General features: G+C 54.6%; 1 protein-coding gene across 16 annotated transcripts; it reads left to right on the forward strand.

Moving 5' to 3' along the window:
- The first annotated feature begins 1530 nt into the window (after nucleotides 1-1530).
- On the forward strand, nucleotides 1531-14122 carry ATXN7L2 (ataxin 7 like 2). 16 transcript variants are annotated; one of them, XR_011494887.1, is made up of 13 exons: nucleotides 1533-1761; nucleotides 3662-3727; nucleotides 4112-4216; nucleotides 4620-4830; nucleotides 5128-5414; nucleotides 6048-6130; nucleotides 6488-6741; nucleotides 7568-7766; nucleotides 7910-8031; nucleotides 8501-9293; nucleotides 9400-9475; nucleotides 9851-9988; nucleotides 10288-10429. XR_011494887.1 is itself a non-coding variant. In XM_070486981.1 (12 exons), the coding sequence occupies exons 1-12, from the start codon at nucleotides 1635-1637 to the stop codon at nucleotides 13065-13067; spliced, it is 2304 nt and encodes a 767-aa protein (XP_070343082.1). In that variant the 5' UTR covers nucleotides 1532-1634; the 3' UTR covers nucleotides 13068-13082. The 16 variants fall into 16 exon arrangements, 12 of the variants coding, with proteins under 12 accessions (XP_070343081.1, XP_070343082.1, XP_070343080.1 ...); XR_011494885.1 differs by lacking the exon at nucleotides 9400-9475 and having other exon boundaries at nucleotides 1531-1761; XR_011494886.1 differs by lacking the exons at nucleotides 9400-9475; nucleotides 9851-9988; nucleotides 10288-10429 and adding exons at nucleotides 12493-12638; nucleotides 13097-13222 and having other exon boundaries at nucleotides 1532-1761.
- The last annotated feature ends 6544 nt before the right edge of the window (nucleotides 14123-20666 follow it).

Consider the following 20666-nt stretch of genomic DNA (forward strand, 5'->3'; position numbering starts at 1 on the left):
CCCCCAGTCTCGTGACATCTCCTCTTTTGGTGGCACCAATTAATCTAAAGTAACTGAGAGTCATTAACAAATTTAGAGCAAACTCAAAAGGTGAGACAGTGGCTTCCACAATGCTGTTTCCATTTGCTTTCCTACCATCTGTGACCCAGACAAGCTTCCTGTCAGGAGTTGAGGGCCATATGCTTTGCCCTCTTAACTATAAAGGTTCTTGCTGAACAAACTCGCATCTCTATCCCCATTCTGATAGACAGTCACACGCTACATTTACATTCCCTAGAAAAATACACTTGCGCACAATATTACATTCCATTTCACCAGGTTCCTTGATACCCTAGAGATCATCTGTGGTTCTCAGGTTAAGAATATCTGCCCTTGGAGATTATCCTTTAGGTACTTAAACCTTCCCTGGATGAAAATTAGAAGAAAGTCTGAAATCTTGAAATCACAGACCTTGACTTATTTGTCTCCAGTTTTGTTTCTCCTTAGCTGAAGGAATGAATATGGGACGAGGTATGACGGGTTGAGGAAGGAAAAGAGAATTAGTATCTTTTTTCTGATGTGATGGGTCGGGGGACAGGGTGGGGGGTGCGGCAGGCCTTTGTTTCATGATTGTGTGAGGGTGGGAAGAAATGTTATCAGCTGAGAAGAAGAAAGAGGTGGATGATTAAGGTATTTTCCAGGCCTTAGCAAGGAAAACGATAGATCTGATGAGAAATCTCCCTGTGCTGAGGCTCTGGTAGCAGCCCTTCCCTCAGAGAAAATATTCATTAGAAAAAGAAGCGAAAGTGATGGATGGAGCCAGGGTCCAGCCAGGGTTTGGAAAGGAGCGGTACAGGGTATCGATCGCAGTTCTCAGGAGGAGAGAGACGATTAGCAGAGATGCTGCAAACACCAGCAGCCTCGGGGCCACCCCAGTTCCGAGGCTGGCTCTGGCTCGGAGATAGCCTTCTGTCATCCTGACAGGTGATCTTGGTCAGCTCAGCTAGGTCCTCCCAAACCCAGACAACGCCACTTCAACCCTGCATCAGGGCAGCATGGGTTTCCCACAGAGGAGGCACGACACTGGAGCCGAGGACCCTCCCCCACTCCAACCCTTGTGTCCTTCAGCACATCCTACAGACTCCCTCCCCTTGCCCTTCTGATTCACAGCGCCCACCTCCCTGCACCTACCCTATTCGATCTACTGAGGAGCGACGTCGCTTCGTGGCCGCCAGCCCAGGAAGGGGCGCCAGCCAGCTGGCGGAGGCACGGCTTAGAGGGGCGTCTTGGGTAGAGAGAGGTTTGGGGCTGGGGTGTGTGTGCAGTGAGCTTGGGAGAGTGGGCTGGTAGCACAAAGAATTTGTGCACAAGGGTTAGGAGAGGAGGTCCTGGGGTTTTGGTCTCTTTTTCCCCCGCAATTGTGCATTTCGGAGGAGCTCTCTCGGCAAGCTAGGTAGGCAACAGCACCCCCTCGAAGCCTACATTTCCCAGAAGGCTATGCGAGAGGGAGGGTGAGGGGCAGGAGACCTGTGCTGCGCTTGCGCAAAGAGTGAGCTGGAAAGGTGGGAGGGAGAGGGGAGGCGTGCCCGCGGCGGGGCTGGGGGGAGGGGGCCGCGCGGCGGCGGCGCCCGGGCGGGCGCGCGTCCGCGGCGGTGATGGCGGTGCGTGAACGCGCGGCGGCAGCAATGGCCGCTCTGGAGCGGCGGGTGCCGAGTCTCGATGACTTCGCGGGACAGAGCTGGAGCTCGTGGGTGGAGCGGGCCGACCTGCTCGTGACCGACGGTGAGTGAAGGTTCCCTAGAGTCCGGGGACCCCATCACTGTCTCCCCTCCCCCACTCCGGGCCCCCGCCAGCAGAGGGGAGCAGCCGACGGGAGCCGCCGTCCGGCTCCCCGGCCCCCCAAACAAAGGACCCGCCGGGTCCTAGTGCCCGCCTGCTCCGCTACCTTCAAGCCTCCGGGTCCTAGCGCCGGCTCACATCCCGCAGCCCACCCTGCCCACCTCTGCCTCTGCCGATGCCCAATACCTGCCCCCACATCTGCTTGCCTTTATCTTTCTCCTTGCCTGCTGTCCTCCAGCTTCCGCTCCTCCTGCACCTGCCTCGAGCTTTCCCCATCCGCAACAGTCGTCTCCACGTGTTTCCCACGCACCCCACTTCTGTGCCCCCCTCCTAACCCCCCTTGTTCCTTGGCCTTCTGCCCCACACCTCCTGCTCCTTTTTGGCATTTGCCCACCAGCTGCAGTGCTACTGGACCCCCACCCCCTCCGCGTTAGTTCGTCGGTCCACAGTTATCCATCCTCCCTTCCTCCCTCCTTCCGTCCATCCATCCATGCCTCCAACCCTCCGTCCTTTCCCGGGCCTCTTGCCCTGCCTCTTGGCTCTCTCCCCTGACCCCCACCTTCTCTGGGCCCCGGAGTAGTGCCTTTGGTGAGCAGGCTGACAGCCCCTTCTCCTGATCTTTGTCTGGGCCCCAGGGGGCACCTGGCCTCGTGGCCTTCGGGGTGACAGCAGGCATCAGCCCCTGAAGAAGTTTGCAAGTGAGAAGAGGTGGAGGAGGAGACCGCATGGAGCGGTCTCTGATGACACTTGTTCTCCTCTGAGACATCCGACTCCCAGCTCAGTTCTGTCCATCACTGCATTTTAATAGACTTAAGAGTAGGAGCTGCCCCTTGTCTCTTGCATGCCTAACCCACCACCCCTCTTATCTGGAAATTATATAAGATTGTCAACAATCTTCTCATCCTAGAAAGGGGCAAATCTGTTAGTAGGTGTCAGAAGCAGACCTGAGTGGGAGCCCAGGCCACCCTGGGACTACCCCATGCTGGGTGGGCAAGGATGGGGCCATTGTCAGGGTCTGGGTGCATTGAGAACCGGAAATGGAATCAGACGGGTTTGGTGACTCAGAATTGATTTTTTTTTCCAAGGGACAGGGAGGGGGCGTAGAGGAGGGAGGGGAGAGGAGTAAGATAGGGGGATGGGGAAAGAGCTGCTTTGCACAGCTAACGTGTTTTTGTCATCAACCCAGAAACTGAGGTACAGGGGCAGTCCTTGCCCAAAGCTCCCCTAAAGAGGGGAGGGGCTTGCATAGCTGCCCATGGGGACTTTAAAGATGCCAAAGGGCCCCAAGACAGCAGTTTCTCTGCTCTGTGGCCATCCTATCAATGCAGGACCTGAGAAGCTGGGTGTAACTTTGATGATGCCATAGTAACCCAGGTAGAAGAAAATTGAGTTCATGGGGATGGGGACCTGGGAGAGTATCTGTTTGGGATGCCAGAGAGTAGCAGAAAGGACCCATTGAAGAAATTTCAAGAAGGGATGCAGGGATCTGTAGTAAAATATGTTAGGGACTATTTCCTATTTAAATGGGGAAGCAGGCCCAGAAAAGAGATGATATTTACCCACAACTAGTTGGCAGTGGAACCCTGAACTGTACCTTAGAGTGAAGGGTCTGTAAGAAATGTGGCTGGATCCCTCCTGATGGGGCCAGCTCATTCCAGAGGTAGCAGGTGAAGGAAGAATGGGCACTTGAGAATGACCCACTGAAGGGTTCTCCAAGTGGTCCTGAGCACCAGAAGCTTGTCATGAGTGTGGGCTTCCTATTGCCTGGCTGCGGGCCCTGGTCAGGGAGGAGGTGGGGCTTCTGGGAAGGGAGTGGTCCTTCTGAGCTGTATTTCTCCTCCAGGGGCTGAGTTGGAAGAGAGTAACAAAAGCACCAAGAAGTTGGATGCCATGACCCTCATTAAAGAAGGTGGGAGTCAGCACCTATTAGGGCTGGGGCCCAGGGCAGACAGGAACACCTTCCCCTCTTCCACTACATCCCAGGAGGTGGCCACTTAAAGCGGCAGGTCTGGGGATCTCACTTTGATGGGTCCAAGTCTGCCCATTCCCCTGGCTCCTCTGACCTGTTGTGGGAGAGTCTAATCCTGGATGATTGGCGCCCACTTACCTGAAAGCCTACATTCTTAGGGACTGGTTGGATTGAACTCTGGAGGCTGGGGGCATCCAGCATAAGGCCTGTCATGTCAGCTGGGAGGGGAAGTGTCTTCTTAGTGGTGGGGTGGGAGTGCTCTCTGATCTTAACAAGGAAACCTGGGGTCCCCAGCCCCGGTGATAAGGGCTTCTGTCATTGCAGACATGTCCATCTTCGGGCACTGCCCTGCCCATGACGACTTCTATTTGGTTGTGTGTAACCACTGCAGCCAAGTGGTGAAGCCTCAAGCTTTCCAGAAGCACTGCGGTGAGGGGAGCCCTAGGGAGGAGATAGAGGGGGCAAGGGAAGGTGGAACATGGAACTCTGAGGACAGGGTCAGTTGGGAGGTCGTGTAGGTAATGGAGGGAGGCCTTGGGGATAGAAGGTCCTGGGGGGCAGCTTCAGAGGATTGTGACGGGTAAGGGTTATTGTTTGAGCAAACTTCTAGCATCTGATGGAGTTAAAGGAAGAGCCAAGAGGTTCAGGAAGCTGGGTCGTAGAATTTTGAGTATTGAAGGGTCAAATTTAGATGGGAAGGAGGCAAATTTAAAATCTAAGCTATGGGAACTCCAGATTCTCTATTGTGAGTCTGTGAGCAGAGTTAGGAGGTTGAGGAAGGAGGCAGTTGATACCACTCACCTCGATTACTCTCTCCACCTCCTGGTGACAGAAAGAAGACATGGGCCCCTCAGCAAGCTTTACGCCCGGGCCCCACCCCCACCTCCAGCCCCTGCCAGCTCTCAGAAATGCCATGTAGTGAATGGGCAGGGCCCAGCTTGTAGGGCCCCAGGTTCCACCAAAACCTCCTCCAGGGAGAAGGGCCAGGGGTCCCGGAGCCGTGGCCACCAGCCTCCTGAGAAGACCCAGAAGGACAACCTCTGGTAAGGAGAGGCTGGAGACTCCCTAAGACCGGCCCTGACCCTAGCCCAAGACGGGGTTGACACAAATGGAGGCAGCTGTGGGGCGATGGGCCCTTCTCACAACACGAGGCAGCCAGCTCTATCTGCCACTCCCTTTCATGTGCTCCAGGGAATATGGGGTCCCCTTTTCCCATGTTCTGCACCCCTGCTGGAGCCCACCCAAATTCCAGGGCTGGGAAGGAGATGGCTCTGGGCTAGAGTCCAGGGCCCAAGGCCAGCCTCCTTACCACCCAGCCCACACCCTCTCTCCATGTATAGCCTTTTCGTGCCTGTGGTGAATCTGGAGAAGATGTCCAGTCTCCCGAAGCCCGATGGACACGGAATCAGGGTGGCCCCGCCCTCTGCTTTCCTCAGCCAGCCAGGTGGCCTCACCAAGGATTCCCCAGGAAAAAACCCCATGGCACCCCCTTCTAAAGAACCTCCTGGCAGAGAGAGCATTGAGATGAACCCCAGTGAGGGCCCCAGTCACCGGACTGAAGGCAGCCCCACTGAAAAGGAAGCTAGTGGGGTCAGGCTGCCCCCCAAAACTCACCGGAAGATGGCTCGTGAGTAGTCGTGGTCTCGGGGGTCAGGAGGTAGAGTGGGGGCTCCTTCAGATTGCTTTGTCCTTGGGCCTGATGGAGAGGGGTCAGGAGGGAGTGGGCCTGGCTATCACAGGTTGCCAGGGCACAGGAGCCCCTGGTCACCCCTTGACATGGACACACACTTGACCTGCTTGCTCCCTGGAAAGCATCTCTCCAGCCCAGGTCTCCTGATCAAGGCTGAGGGAGCCTATGCCCAAGCAGGTGAAGTTATTCTTCTTCATTGTGGGCTGCTGACTTTTATCTCTTTTCTCACCTAGATCCAGGGCACCACACACCTCCCACAGCTGCTTTTTTTGGCATCCCAGATATCTGTGGCTGCTTTTGTTTCTTGATATGTGTTGCCTGATTTGGGCGTGGAATCCCCATGATGAGTTCCTGGGCTGGGAATGAGGATGGGGATGGTTCTTGCGCCCAGCAGAGAAGTGCTGATGCCCAGAGGACTTTCTCTGGAAGCCTGCAGCCCCAGACTTGAGGGCCAGAGGCTCTTCCGTCTTAGGCCCCTCTCTTCTCAGGCTTTAGGCAGGAAGAAGCCAGACCCTCCTGTGGACCTCCTAGACATGGCCTAGAGGTTCATGGGAACCACTTTCCCCACAGGAAAGGAGTGTGACCTCAACAGGCAGTGTGGGGTAATAAATCCAGAGACCAAAAAGATCTGTACCCGCCTGCTGACGTGCAAGGTAACCCCCACTCCCACTGCACAGTGAGGGAGGACAGCACAGACACGGGCCCTGGGCAAGGAGAGGAATTGAGTTGCTATCCAAGATCTGGGTCCAGGGATGGGGGTTAAGCCCAGACCAAGGGGAGAGGAGGCTGCCCACTGTGGGCCCAAGGTGGGGGCAGCAGGCAGGGGGTGGCTTCCAGATGCCCCCACCCCAGAGGAGGGTTTTTGGTCCTGTGGGGGAGTGAAACAAAGACACACAAACACACTCACACCCCCTCTCTCTCCGCTTGCCCAGGCCAGAGCACACTGCTGCCCCTCACCCCTGCTCAGCTCACACCCCCCCTCCCCACCCCTCCACCCTGCTGTATTCTAGATCCACTCGGTGCACCAGCGCCGGGAGGTCCAGGGCCGGGCCAAGGACTTTGATGTGCTAGTGGCAGAGCTGAAGGCCAACTCCCGCAAAGGGGAGTCTCCCAAGGAGAAAAGCCCAGGGCGTAAGGAGCCAGCTCTGGAGCGCCCCTCCCAGGAGCCCCCCTCCTCAGTCCCGGTTGTGGCAGCAGCGGCTGTGCCCAGCAGCACCTTCTCTGCTCGTGCCAAGCAGACCTACCCATACTGTGCACTGCCCAGGTACGTCCAGGATCCAGCCCCTGTCTCACCTGGGGACACTGGGCCCTTGGCCGTCAGGGTCCCCTGGAGACAGGCCCAGAAAGTGTCCTGAAAGGTGCTGCTTACTCCGCCCTGAGTGTGGGGGGATACCTGGGGCCCCTAACAGTGGTGGGGAAGTAGGTGATTCCCTGTTCCTGACCAAGCATACCACAGTTCCCCGGCTGTCTGTAGTGCACCAGTTCCAACACCCAGGATAAAAACGTTTTCCCAGGCTGCTTCCAACAGGCTAAAACTCTTAACTGGGGAGCCGAAAGGGTCAGGGTCCTGGGTGAGGCAGTCCTACTGTGTATTCATTCACTGGCCCCTTCGTGTGCAGAGGCTGCGCTGGACCCCGGGGAGAGCCTGCCTTGCTGAAGGAGACACACACGCATCTCTGCCTGTAACACGAGGGGCAGACACGAAACACAGGCTCAGCTCACAGACAGGCTCACAGGAATATGTGATGCAAGAAGGGGGTTGAGAGAATTGACTGGGCTGACCAGAGCTGGGTGCAGTTAAACTCAGAAGATTTTCTGGAGGAGGCGAATCTGGAGCAGATTTTCCTTCTGAGGAGGCAGGGCCTGGGAAGTGAAGGGGCTGGGGAGAGAACCCCTTGGGATCTGTGGCCCCTGATCTTTCTGGCTCTTACTCTGAGCTCTGTTGTTCCCTCCCTTCCTGTCCTCCTTCCTCTTTGTCTGATTGCCCAGCAGGGTGTTTGCCCTGGCTTTTTGAGCTTGGCGGGTTCAGGGACACCCCACCCTGACCCACTCCCATCACATCACCCTCACATCCCCTTTGGCCCTTCCAGGTCCCGGGCCTCCTCTGAGAGTGAGTTGGATGATGATGGCCCCTGTGGTGGTGATGGGGACCCAGGCCTGTTCCCCTTCCCCCTGCCCCGGGGTGGGGCCCAAGCCTCCAGCGAGGAGAGTGAGGAGGAGGGGACATCTGACGACCTCCACCTCCCCCCTGACTGCCATTATGCAACCCGGCCCCCGCGGCCACAGGCGGTAAGGACCTGGGGCAGGGACCTGGGGTGGGGGGTGGCCCAGCTCTCCTGGCCCACAATGTGGGGAGGAGGTCAGATCCTGTGTGCAGGTGCCCTCCCTGCTTTTCAGGGCCCGCTAACCTTGTACCTTCCTTCTGCCTTCAGTTCTGCACCTTTGGGAGCCGGCTGGTGAGTCCAGGATGCTACGTGTTTAGCCGCCGGCTGGACCGGTTCTGCTCCGCACTGAGCTCCATGCTGGAACGGCACCTCAGCTCACACATGTGGAAGTGAGTCTCTTGGGCCCAGAACGTCCCTCCCTGTCCCCCAGGCATACATGGGCTTCAGAAGCTCTAATTCTCCACATACACCTATAGATTTGGCTTGACTGTTTGCCAGGAAGACTCCAGCTAGAATGAAGAGGAGGTGGGGAAACCTGGCAGCCTGGAGCTGGGCTAAGGCAGGGCTTGAATGAATCTCGACTCTTATCCATCACTTCCAGTACCTTTTGGCTAACTAGGGATAGGGGATATGCAAACTGAGATTTAGAATGAGGTTCTTAATGGGTCTATATACTAGTTCATTCCTGCCTATTCCTGTGCCTTCTTCCTGATCCTAAGTTCCAGCGTCTCCCAGCAGATGGCAGCAATGCAGGGGCTCTGTGGACCATTTCTAGGTGGGGCAGAGAGACTGGTGTATGTTGGTGGGGAGGCCCTCTTGTTTGCTGCGCATCACAGTGAGGCTCTCTTTTTGCTGCAGAAAGATTCCACCAGCGGCTGAGCCTCCATCTCACCTTGTCAGCTCATCTCTGTCTGCTCCCCTGAGCCCATCCTCTACGGGCAGCTGCCCCCGCCTTCCAGGCCCAACCCCCAGACCTGCCTGCCCAGCCTCCACACCCCCCACCAAGGACAGCCTTGTCCCCAGCTACCCTGCAGGCTCCCCCAGTGTGGCAGCCGCCTGCAGCCAGGCAGAATGCATGGGCGGGAGCCAGGCCATCACCTCACCACTGCCTGCCAACACACCATCCCCATCCTTCAGCAAGCTCCCTCCTTCGAAGGCCAGCAAGTCATCCAAAGGCAAGGACGGGGCTGAGGTGGAGGCCCCTTCTCGAAAGCGAAAGTTATCCCCTGGCCCCACCACTTTCAAACGGACCTGCATCATGGAGCCCACTGGAAAAGGCAAACCTGGCTGCCGGGGCCTCTCAACCAAGACTAAAACAGCCCTGGGCATGGGGCTTAATGGGACGGTGGGGCCAAGAGTGAAGCGGGCAGGGCCCCTGGACTGTCGGGGTTCCCCTCATCCGCCCCCCACACCAGTCAAGGCTTCTCAGCTGGACAACCGGGGAGCGGCTGGACACCCAGCCAAGGCCCTGCCAACCAACTGCCTCTCTGAGGAGGAGGTAGCCAAGAAGCGGAAAAATCTGGCCACTTACTGCCGGCCAGTGAAGGCCAAGCACTGCCAGGCTGGCACCCCTGCTGATGCGGCCTGCTCTGTGCGCCGCAAGAAGCCGGGTCCGGCCCTGGCCTTTGAGGAGAAGTGTTCTACACTGAAGGTACCAGCCCAGCTCCCTGAAGAGCATGGGCAGGGAAGGGTCAGGATGGACGAGGGTGGAGTATACAGTGGGACACAGAGAAGGTGCTAAGTAAATGTTTGTGCAGGGAAGGGAAGAAAGGGGAAGCTGAGAGAGTTCCTGGGCCGTCTTCTTTAGGGCGAGGTGGATCAGCTCTTCGCAAGGTGACTCCAGCTTTTGCTTGATGGCCTTCCCCTATCCCCAGCCCTCTCCGCTGAGCTACAGAGATGCCGACTCTGCCTCCCCCTCCCCCACTCTCGCTTTGCTTTAATCAAAGTGGCCCTCACTCCAGGAACTGGAGCTACCTCTATCCCCTGAAGGAAAGGACGTTGGACTCCCTGAGCTCTGCTAAGAAAGGTTTGGGTAGTGGGGTTGAGCTTGGGTCCCTGAGCTGTGGCCTAACGTGCTGAGCAGCAGGGTGGGTGGGCTGGTCTTGTTCATTGGTTTTGCCTCTGGGTATCAGGATATGGAAAGGCAGGGGCACAACTCAGGGTCCACATATGCATGTATGCCCACCTTGCACATGTACCCACTTCCAGGTTTTCAGGTGCCAAGCGAGTTCTTCAGGGTTTCTGGTAAAACCAGCAGCCAGGTTTATTTGCCTCTTCTGATGGGAGCCCTGGCGTAGCGTGCTATGAACTGTCCGCATGATCCCAGCCAGGAGGGACTTATCGGAGGTGGGAAGGAGGGTTGCTTTCCTGGTTTAGGCATGGGCCAGATACATACCAACACCTCTGGCACCCATATGAACAGTTGCCCAGGGCATGAGAGTGTGTGTTTGTGCGCACATGTGTGCATGAGTGGTCTCCAGCCTGCCCCTGCTGGGCTGGCCTTCATCTTCCCCTTTGCCCAGCTTTACTCACCAGGCCAGCAGGAGGAAATCAAGCCTTAGCCTTATGGTCCACACAGTTCACTGGGTAGGAGGACTGCTAGGCCCTGAGCCTGACCCTGTCTCTTGCCTCTTGTCTTCCTGCAGTCAAAAGCCCATTAACGAGAAAGTGCCTGCCCACTGCGATGGAGCCGCCAGCACCTCCTCCCCTCCAGATCCGGGCCCCAGGCTGCTGCCGCTTTTTATAACTTTATATTATTTTTTTTAAGAAAAAAAACTCTTTAAAATACCTCAAGACTGTCTCCCTCTTCTGTTGCTGTTCCTAAGAAAGTACAAAAACAGAAACATAGAAAAGGAAGCAAAAAAATGTAACAAAATGAGTATCCTTACTGTCCCCAACCGCACCCTGGGAGGCTGAGATGATAGGTAGCCAGATTCCAGCTCCCATCGCTTGCCTGCAAAAGTCTCTTATGTTCATCAATTTTTGTCCTTTTCAACAGTGTGGAAATGGCTGGGGTTTGTATCATTGGGGCAGTCTTCTTTCCAGATGGGACGGTGAGGCATGTGGTTCTGAGTGAGCAAGGCTCCCCAGAATCTTGACCTGGGAGACGACTCCAGTACCACTGGGAAGGGAAACTTGATAGGGGAGGGGAGCCACATGTCTGGCTCTACCCTTGGATCTTTGCCCTGAGGGTCTGTGGGAGTCAGCCTGTGGCCCTTTTCTGGTCTTCCAGCAATCCTAGGCCCCCATCCCATCCGAATTACTGCCTCAGTTTCTTCAGCTGTTCTTGCCCTTCCCGCCTCTTACTACCTGCCTTATTTTCTCAACCACTGGAGGAGCTTGAATTGAGTTGGTAACTGCTCTCAGGATGTCCCTGATTCTGTAGGACAGCCTCTTTGCCCTTAAGGGAGGGGTACAGCCTCTCCCACGCAGGCCTCCTTGAGCTGAACCACACATTTTTTGGAGGCAGGAAGGGAAAAGGTATGATTGCTTACAGAACTTCCCTTAGTGTGGGAGACAGCAGGAATGTGGGAGGCCCTGGTCCGTCAGGATCGCCTGGCTGCCCAGGGCTGAGCAGATGGTTTGGAGGCAGCAAGGGCTGGGAGTGCCCTACTTCTTCCATTTATCTCACTGGGGACAACTACTGTGCAGATATGGGATGAGACTTGCATCTCCCTCCTTTGGTCCTTAAACCTGAATTCACCAAGCGCAGGGCACTATTTTTTGGCCTGTCCTTTCAGTCTCCTTGCTTTTAGGTGGAGGGGATTCTTATTCCTTTAATAAGACAGAAGAAGGGATGGCAGAAGAGAGTGGGTAGCCGGGGAAATTCAGTATTTCTGGAAAACTGCTCAAAACACTGGTTTCACACTCTTGGTTCAATGTACCAAATTTGTGATTTCGGGTTTGGCTGAAGTCAGTTGCCATAAGTGTAATTTCCACAGGCTACTTGAGACAAGCCATTGTAGACATAAAGATACAAATGAAGCTGGGACTGGAGGTGTGCGGTCCCCTTCTGCCCTCGGGGCTTTCCAAGGCTGTCGCGGTTTCCCCCCAGCCCCCAGAGGGCGCTGTGGGCGAATCTGCCGCTCTGCCGGAGGCGTCCCGGGGGAGGAGCCTCTCCCGCGGCGGCGGCCGCCTCCGCGATCGCAAACCCGGAAGACGCGCTCTGGCCGCTGAGAGTGTGTGCGCTCCGGCCCGGCACGGCTATGCAGCCCCTCGTGGTAGGTCTGGCTCCCGCTCCAGCGAGGGAGCCGAGACTGACCCGCTGGCTGCGGAGAGGCAGTGGGATCTTGGCGCACCTGGTAGCTTGGGCCTTCACCATCTTTCTGATTCTGCTGTCCCGGCCAGGAACCAGTGAGTGGGCAAGGAGGGGCGGGGCCAGGGAAGGGGGTGGAGCCGAGGTGCCAGAGGGGCAGCGCTTGGGAGCGCTAGGAAACGTGGATGTGGACCCCGCCAGTCGAGGGGCGGACTGTGGAGAGGTAGTAAGGGCGTGGTGGGGCGGGGCCCCGGGGGGATCCTAGAGGGGCGGTTCTTTGGGTGCTTGGGAGGCGAGGCAGAAGACTGAACTGAACTCACCAGTTCATCATGAGCATGATGGACGCTACAAGTAAGGGAGGGAGGCCAAGGTGCATTCTAGAACTGGGCTGACAGCTGCGAGGTGCCCACTGGGGAACCCAGGCCAAACTGGTGTATGTTTGCCCTCTAGGTTGCTCACCCAAAGCTTCCTGATTCCTAATTAGCGTTGGGGATAGTACAGTGACCTTTCCCCCTAGCCAGATTCTTTGGGCTCCCGCCAGCACAGGGGCAGAAACAATGGTGCCCACCGTCAGTCTGTTCTCTTTGATTCTTAGGTCTTTTCTCCTGGCACCCCGTATTCATGGCCTTGGCGGTGAGTTTGGGCTTCTTTCTGCAGCTGATTTGTTTGGATATGCCCCTAGTGAAGCATCCAGCCTTCAGAAGGCTCGGCCTTTCTAAGGCTTAGAGAGGTGGGGGACAGGTAGGGCCCCATCTTTCCCTGCAATCTATGAGACTGGGAGACCTGGAGGGCTGGGCTGTAGGTAGTGTCAGGTAGTTGAAGCAGGTGGGAGGGCATGGAAGATATTTCTTTCTCCACTAGTAGGGCCTGAAAGGAGGAAGTGGAAAGGGTGTTATCGAGTTGCTCCCCTCAAAGTTCAGGAAGAAGTTTAACGTTTGCTGTTCCCATTGATCAAGAAATGGGAGCCATGGTCTGTGGAGGAGGGCGGGGTGTGGATGTCAGCCTGAATGATGAGACTTCTACTCAAGTGTTAATTCTCAATTGTGCCCGGAAATGCTGACCTGTGAGACAGGAGGTACTGGTGGGAGTTCTTTAGCCCCCACCCTTTGTCTTCCTTGTTTGGATGTATGAGAGCACCTCCTTTTTCTTAGGCCTCCAAGCTGGGCCTGAGGCTCACTGGCCCTCTCCTATGTTCACAGTTCTGCCTTTGCATGGCTGAGGCCATCCTACTCTTCTCATCGGAGCACTCCCCGTTCTTCTTCTGCTCCCGAAAGGCCCGGATCCGACTCCACTGGGCAGGGCAGACCCTAGCCATCCTCTGTGCATCCCTGGGCCTGGGCTTCATCATCTGCAGCAGGACCCGCAGTGAGCTGCCCCACCTGGTGTCCTGGCACAGCTGGGTAGGGGCTCTGACGCTGCTGGCCACTGGTGGCCAGGCCCTGTGTGGGCTCTGCCTCCTCTGTCCCCAGGCAGCCAGGGTCTCAAGGGTGGCTCGCCTCAAGCTCTACCATCTGACATGTGGACTCGTGGTCTACCTGATGGCTACGGCAACGGTGCTCCTGGGCCTGTACTCAGTGTGGTTCCAGGCCCAGATCAAAGGTGCAGCCTGGTACCTGTGCCTGGCGCTGCCCCTCTATCCAGCCCTGGTGATCATGCACCAGATCTCCAGCTCCTACTTGCCAAGGAAGAAAATGGAAATGTGAGTTCCTCCGAACTCTGAATCTTGATGGGACACTTGCCTTGGACTTCAGTGGTTCCTTTGGTGATCTTCAAGGGATCCACTTCAGAAGTGGTAGGGTTTTTGTACTTCTTAGCTGGGCCAGGGGCTGCAGAAACCCAAACTGCTATTGCTGATGGATGACTCAGTGGGCTGAAATGGGGAAGTGCACTGGGTCCAAGTGAAAGGTGATGGGGAGCTTGGTCCTGAAGCCTCCGCTCCTGATGGGAGACAGAAGTGTTGGGTGGTGGTGGTGATGGTGGTGGTGGTCATTTCCTGCTTGCATGCCTGATAAAGAGTTGGGTTCCTGTAACTTATGGATGGAAGCCATGGCTCTTTGGGTCACTTTTGAGAAAGCAGGGTGCTGTAGTGGAGAGAGCCCACGGGTCTTGTTTATGGGTTATGGTCCTCATAGGCTGTATTGTGCAACCTTAGGCAAGTCACATGTCTCAGGACCTCACTTTTCTCATCTGTGTAACGAGTGTTTCTAAACAATCTCTAATATTCAGTGTCTCTTGGGTTGATGTCACACCCTTCCAGCCCTGGACCATGGGCTGGACCACTCAGCAGACTCAGGATGTAATTCTTGCATTCATTATCCCCTTGCCCCTCTGGAGAGACAGGTCTACCCTCGTGGCCTTTCAGGAATCTGTGCCAATTTGGCCCCTGGACCAGGGCACAAAGGGTCAGGCCCTGTGGAGAGAAGGGGCCCAGGTGAGGGTTTCCTGAACTCCAAGATAGTAAAGGCACTGAAGTCACTTTAAAGCTTTTGGAGAAGGGCATTGGCTTAACCAAGCCTATGGCTCTTGGCTGGGCTTCTTTGCCCAGCTAAGAACTTCCTTCAGCCCACCTCAGGATCTGGGCTTGAGGGCTGTGGAACATGGTGATGCTCCTTCCCTTGACATCCATTCTCAGTGGCAAAGTAGTCCTGAGCATCTCACATTTTTCCCTTCTTAGGGCTCAGGTTCTCACCTCAGCACATAGCTTCATGGAGCTATTCCAAAGCTTTTTGAACAAAATAAGAACCAAGGAAGTGGGGCAGGGCTCTTCTGATCTCGGGAAGACCAAGTCTCCCTGGTTCTCCTTCTTCCCTTGTCAACTAAGCTTTCCTCAGTTATCATCTCTTGCCAGCTCTTTGGCCCTGGAGGGGGCTGAGTTTGATGCCAGCTGGCAAATGAGGGCTGTGCCCACTTCCCTGCAGAGACCTCACCTTTTTCCAAACTGGAAGTAGTTCCCCAGACTGCCCTCAGCCGTGAAGGCTGGGTGCCAGACTGGTTAACTGTGGTCTGGCTCAGTGGAGGAGGTGGAACCTCCGTAGACCATGGCAAGGACTGAAGACGGCTGAGTCAGGAAAGCTGGTGTTGAGTTGGGTAGAGATAGCTCAGTGGAAACTCTGAGAGGCCTGGAATGTAGAGGCTGGAGCTCCTTGTCCCAGGAGCAGGGGGAGGTGTTCCTCGATGGCAGTATTTGGGTTATGCCAGGTCTTTCGAAGGTTCAAGACCTTGTCTCTGGGTGGCTCAGAAGCAAGGAGGTTGGTATGATTCAGCATACAAGGATGGAGTTTGCAAGAGCAGACGTGTCCTCTGAGTGGATCTCACCAGGTTCCTCCTGGGTCAGATGGCATCTCCCAGTAGCTCTCCAGACCCTGAGCATCTAAAGGGGGCCACTACTGTGCAGAGGGTGATTGTTCCTGTCTCGTTCATTGCCCTCTGTCCCCTCTCAAACTACCCACTGTGGTCTGGACCTGGAAGAGATGGTTCCTGGGGCTGCATGGAGGAGATGCTCATCTAGGGTCACTTTGATCAGGCATTCCATCTCTTCCTCCATCACAGCCAGTGCTGGGAGTCTCTCCCTGTCTGCAGCATGGGGGGAGGGCTGGGTAAGGTTCACCGGCTTGCTCCGAGAGCCAAGCAGACAACGCCATAAAGCCCCAGGCTGCCTGAGGTGTTGCCTCCTCCCAGTTGGTGCGGGGGCGGGTGGGCGGCGGGCAGGCGGGCTGACAGCCGGCAGTTTGCGTGGGCTGTGCCAGCTGATGTCTATTCCCAGCCCTGGGAGGAAGGGGGAAGTCATTTATATTCTGCTGGAGGAAGGGGCCCCAGCTGTCACCTCTGACCGGTAGGCCTGGAGGGCAGGGGCACGGGGCAGAGAGCAGGGCACAGGTGGTCTCTTGCTTGGATAGTCTGTGTGTAGTTTAGGGAGTACGTCACCAGGAGGAGCCCTTCTTCGCGGCTGGCCAGATGGTGGGGGGGGGCTTCCCTTCCCTCCCCTCTTTGCATTTCTCCCTCCACACCACCTGCCCTCACATCCTGGGGCAGCAGCTGGACAACCATTAGGCCTCAGTGCCAGGGCACGCTTCCTCCAGCTGGGATCTCCGTGGCTGCCACCTGCGTAAGCCTCCTGCCTCCCTCCGCGCTCTGTTCCCCCCACTCTCTGTATCTCCCCATCTGGGATATTAGCTGGGCTCCTTGTCAGTGAGGCACAGGCCTTGGGGGAGAAGCAAATGGCTGCCCTTTGCCCTTGTCCCCTGCTTAGGGAAAGCTGATAGTAGTCAGCCTGTTTTGCCTTTTTTAAAAAAAGCCAGTGTGCTCAAATAAAAAAATTGCATGTCATTTGCATAAATTTGCATAGCAGATTTACTAAATCCTGATTCCAAATGTGATTATATTCAAACTCAACCTTGAGGACATTAGAAATATGGATGGTTTTTGTATCCAAATTATAATAAGAGTACCCTTCTGGGTTCAGATGACCCCCCAATCCCTATCTTTCCCATGACCACCCTGTCCCTTGAGTCCCACCATGGCTGGGGGTGGTGTTGAATGGCAGGAACTCTGTGGGAGTCTTCCAGCCTCACCTTCTTGGCTTTTCAGCTGCATCAAAGGTAGGCTGCTGTCTCTCTTCCCAGCCTCTGCCTCCTCTCTCCTCACCCTGTCACAGAGCAGACTGCTCCTCCCCTCTCCCTGACACTGGCCTGTCCCTTCTTTCTCATTGTCCCACCCTTCCACCTTCGTGCATGGCTGCTATGGGTCTTGTTTTTAAAGCCTCACTGTGGGAGATCCAAGCACCCTCCCTGAGCCAGCTGGCTGCTGTGCCAAGGCCTGTTCAGAGTAAATAATAATCATTAGCTGAACAGTGCTGGGGCCTTTCAGCTCCAGATCTCTAAGCACTGGCAGGCTGAGTCAGCCAGCCCTCACCTTCCCCTTCTTCTTGGGCTGCCAGTGTAAGAGAATGGGGAGGCCTATGGGAGGGAAGGAGGGGTCGGGAGTCTTACCTCCCAGCCTTCAGGCTTCTTTTCTCTGGGAGTGGGCCCTGCGAGTCCTCTGAGTAAACAAAAAGGTCTTTTCAACTGACAAAGGTCAAGATGTAGGGAACGCAGTATGTGCTCTGCTGACACTGGTAGTGGCCGTGGTGGCTGCTGACCCTGAACCTCTGGTGTTCCTGCCCTTCCTTCTGTTTACCTATGTGGCCTCCAGAGGACACCCTTGGTCCTGACATCTGACCTCAGCATTTCTGGTGGCTCCCTGCAGGCTTAGGGAGCAGGGAGACCTCTGGTGTAGTGCTCCCACTGCCCCTGTGTCTGGCTGGCATAAAGAGCCTGTGTAACATGAAGTGAAAAGTGCATGGACCTGAAACTAGGAAACCTGCAGGCTGGGTTTATTTGGCCCTAACACTGGTGTGGCCAAAAGCAAACCCCTTACTGCTGGACCTCCCTCACAGGGATGATGTGAGGGTTAGATGGGAGAACGCATGTTAACAGGTATTGCAAAGTTCAAAACATTAAACAAATGTAAACAGGTGGTATTATGTTCTTGTCCTTATCTCTCTTTCATTCAGCCTGGCTCTGGGCTTTATGCTTCTTTTAGGGAGGCAATAAACAGTTATGGATGATAACGCTTAGGGGACCCAAGCATCAGAGAGGTTGTACTGCTGGCCATCGTAAGAGAACACAGACACCTTTCCTCCTTTTAAATGCAAGGTCACCTCTTATCCATTCCTGCCAGGAATGCCATCAAGGCTATGACTCTAGCAAAGCTTGCCCTAAAGTGCTGCCTACCTGGTGTTTTCAAGTCCTGGGGCTGCCTGCAAATCTGGGAGTCAGTGCAGTCATCCCCTAGGTCCAGCCTGAAGTTCCTGGAGCTGGTCTTGGTCTGGAGCTGCTGGTCACAAGTCTTTCTAAATCTCTCCTACCCAATTCTGCTCTTCTGAGGGAAAAGTAGAGCAGACAAGCCAGGAAAGGACGGAGCAACGGTAATGGACACAACACTGCCACTCCGACCCTCTGGTTTCCCCTGTAGCCACAGGCTGAGCAAGGCCTGCTTCAGGCTCTCATGCCAGGCATGGAGGTGCAGAGCTGTGAGACATGGCCCTGTCTTGTTCACAGGTTTGTTTCTCTTTCCTTCTTTCAGGCTCTTCAAGTAGGATCACAGTCTCCTCCTCCTCAAAGCACTTTATTGGAATTAAAACACACTCACACATACACATACACACACACAGCATGAAAGCAGTTCTGTTTCAATTTTTAAATTAGGGGAAGGATACTTTCCATTCCATTTGTCTGAGAACAGCCAGCAGTTGCCTGGAGTGGACAGAAAAGCAGGAACAGCAGCGCAGAGCCTTCCGTGTTCATTTTTTTATCTAATTGGTTTTTTTCTGTCCTGGGATCCAGGAATGAAACACCAGTCAGGCACTGTGGGCACAGCCTTAGCAATTCTCACCAGCACAGGCACAGAGAAGACAGCTGAAAGGCAGGAGGACAGTGTCCCAAAACTGCCCTGGAGGGGGGTCTGAAGTAGATAGTCTCCAGCACTGGGCTAAACTTACAGCAGACACAAATCACCTCCAGTAAGACAGCCTTCCCCCTTCCCACTGCCGAGAGGGCTTGGCTAGTCACCAACGTGCAGGGGATAAGAGTCCCAGTTTTTAATCTAACTGCTATTGTCAGAACTCCCCAGATGACTTTTTAGATCTCTACTGAAAGCAGATTAAGTAGCCACTTCAGGCTGTTCTGTGGTACCAAAGGATTCAACTCTTAGTCTCACTGAGTATACCTGAGGGGTCCCCAGCACCCCTCTCTTTAAAGTAGATTCCCAGTTATCTAACGGTGCTTTCTAAGGGTGCCCAGGACTGGGCTAGGCCTTTCTGCTTAGACCCACACCAAAAGCAAACTAAGCCAAGTGAGGGAGCAGTGGGAGGTGCGGGAGAGGCAGCACAAAGTCCTATCCAGCCGCAGTGCTCCCCAATCTGCATGCATGTTTGTGCACACACGCACACATGTGCATCCGCCCCTCCCTAAGGTTGGGGTTAATGACTCTCAGTGCATGTATGCTGGTACTGTAGGGCACCTGCAAGTCCACTGCAGGGCGCCATGTCCTGGCTCACTGAAGGCTGGTTCTCTCAGGTCATGGTTCCATGTCCCCTGTGATTCTGGGACAGCAACCAGGCTCACATAGACTGGAAGGCCTCGGGGCAGGTCTAAGTATCTTTACCACTTGATATTTTCCACTTGACAGTGTATAAGCCTGAGGAAGGGGCTTGACATGGCAGCTGCTGTAGCCTTCCTCTCTCAAGCCCCAGAAGAGGAAGCATCCGGCACAGGCTCACTGTAGCCTGACCAGAAAAGCCAGCCATCCTACTGCACAGGCCTGAGCCTTTTCTGCAGTGTGGGTGGGGAAAGTGAAGCTTCACCAGTGGTTTCCTGGGAGACAAGATAAGTGGGACAAGAATTACAACTGCAGAAAGGGAAGGAGTGGAGAGATCAGGTGGAAGAGAGACTAGGCTGGCCGATCCACGGATCATCTTCTGTTCTAAAAGGCAACTGTCAGATTAGCCTCCTCCATCCCCTGAAGTGCCACCTAAGAGGAGCTAGGGAAAGTGCTGTGAGACATGGCAGACAAAATTGCACATCTTGTCCAGAATCTAGGGAACTTCTTGTGGTTGGGGGGGAAAGGGGACAGGTTGAAGAGATGCAGCCATGGACTTCCCCGGGATGATGGAGAGAGAAGTATCAAAACTGTTCAGGCTCAAAGACAGGGCTTGGCACAGGCCAAAATAGAGGGGAGACCTGTCCTTGTTACCAGCTTCATCCTCTTGGCCAAATTCAGCCATAGCAAAAACTGCTTTGAAAAGATGAAAAAATGCTATATAAGTGTAGACTATGAGGGTGCTCTGACATCAACATCTGTCATTTCATTGACTGCCAAGGTTGATTTGTCTGATGTGGCTAGCTGTGAGGTGTCTCCATCCCTCACCACTTTGGCTGTTCCTCATGAAGAGAAAAAGACAACTTTCCAGGCAGAGGAGGGCTGCCCTTTGGTCAAGATTTTATCAGTGTAAGAAACCAGGTAATTATTCAAATTCTGATTCTTTTAATTTAATTTTAATTTTTAGTTAATTTTCCTTATACCATTTCCTCTCCCCTTTTGGAATCTACCATGATAGTCGCCTTCCAAAAGTACCAAGAGAGCAGCCAAAGAAATTGCATGTTCAGAGCTTCATAGAATCCAGTCCAGTTTCTGGTTGGCTGTGTCTGTACCAAGAAAGTGGGGATTGCATTTCTGTGTCCTATGCAATGCCTAGGACACATTACACTGTCAATGAATATTAACCTGCCCATTACATGAATGTATTTTTAGCCCGACCAAGGTGGTTACCATTTACAACATGAAAATATACTGGTAATAAAAATGTTGTGAAAATGAGCAGCTCTCCATTGTTTCTTTTAATTCAGTCCAAGCATTTTTCCATAGTACATTATTGGCTTGATCCAGATGTTTACGAGAACTCTGCCGAGAGGCAACCCTCCTCCCCAGAGACCCAGAAAGCCTTCATTATCGGGAGGCGCTAGCGCCAAGTCGTGGAATTTTTCAGCTCTCTCCTGTTCAACCATCAGTGACATTTCTTTTGAGAATCTGTCTATTGGGTTGGCAAACTATGGTCCACTGGCCAAAACCAGCCCACTGCCTGGTTTTGTGTGGTCTGTGAGCTAATAAGAGTTTCTACATTTTTAAAGGGTTGAAAAAACTCAAAAGACATTAAAATTATATGAAATTCAA

The sequence above is a fragment of the Equus asinus genome, chromosome 16, assembly GCF_041296235.1.
Source record: "Equus asinus isolate D_3611 breed Donkey chromosome 16, EquAss-T2T_v2, whole genome shotgun sequence".
In the NCBI taxonomy this organism is placed as follows: domain Eukaryota; kingdom Metazoa; phylum Chordata; class Mammalia; order Perissodactyla; family Equidae; genus Equus; species Equus asinus.

Bases quoted from the DNA above. Each gene is read 5' to 3' on its own strand.
- ATXN7L2 (XM_070486978.1), top strand. From the start codon at position 1,635: ATGGCGGTGCGTGAACGCGCGGCGGCAGCAATGGCCGCTCTGGAGCGG. The intron at 3,728-4,111 runs GTGGGAGTCAGC...CTGTCATTGCAG, and splicing joins CATGACCCTCATTAAAGAAG to ACATGTCCATCTTCGGGCAC. The intron at 6,131-6,487 runs GTAACCCCCACT...GCTGTATTCTAG, and splicing joins CCCGCCTGCTGACGTGCAAG to ATCCACTCGGTGCACCAGCG.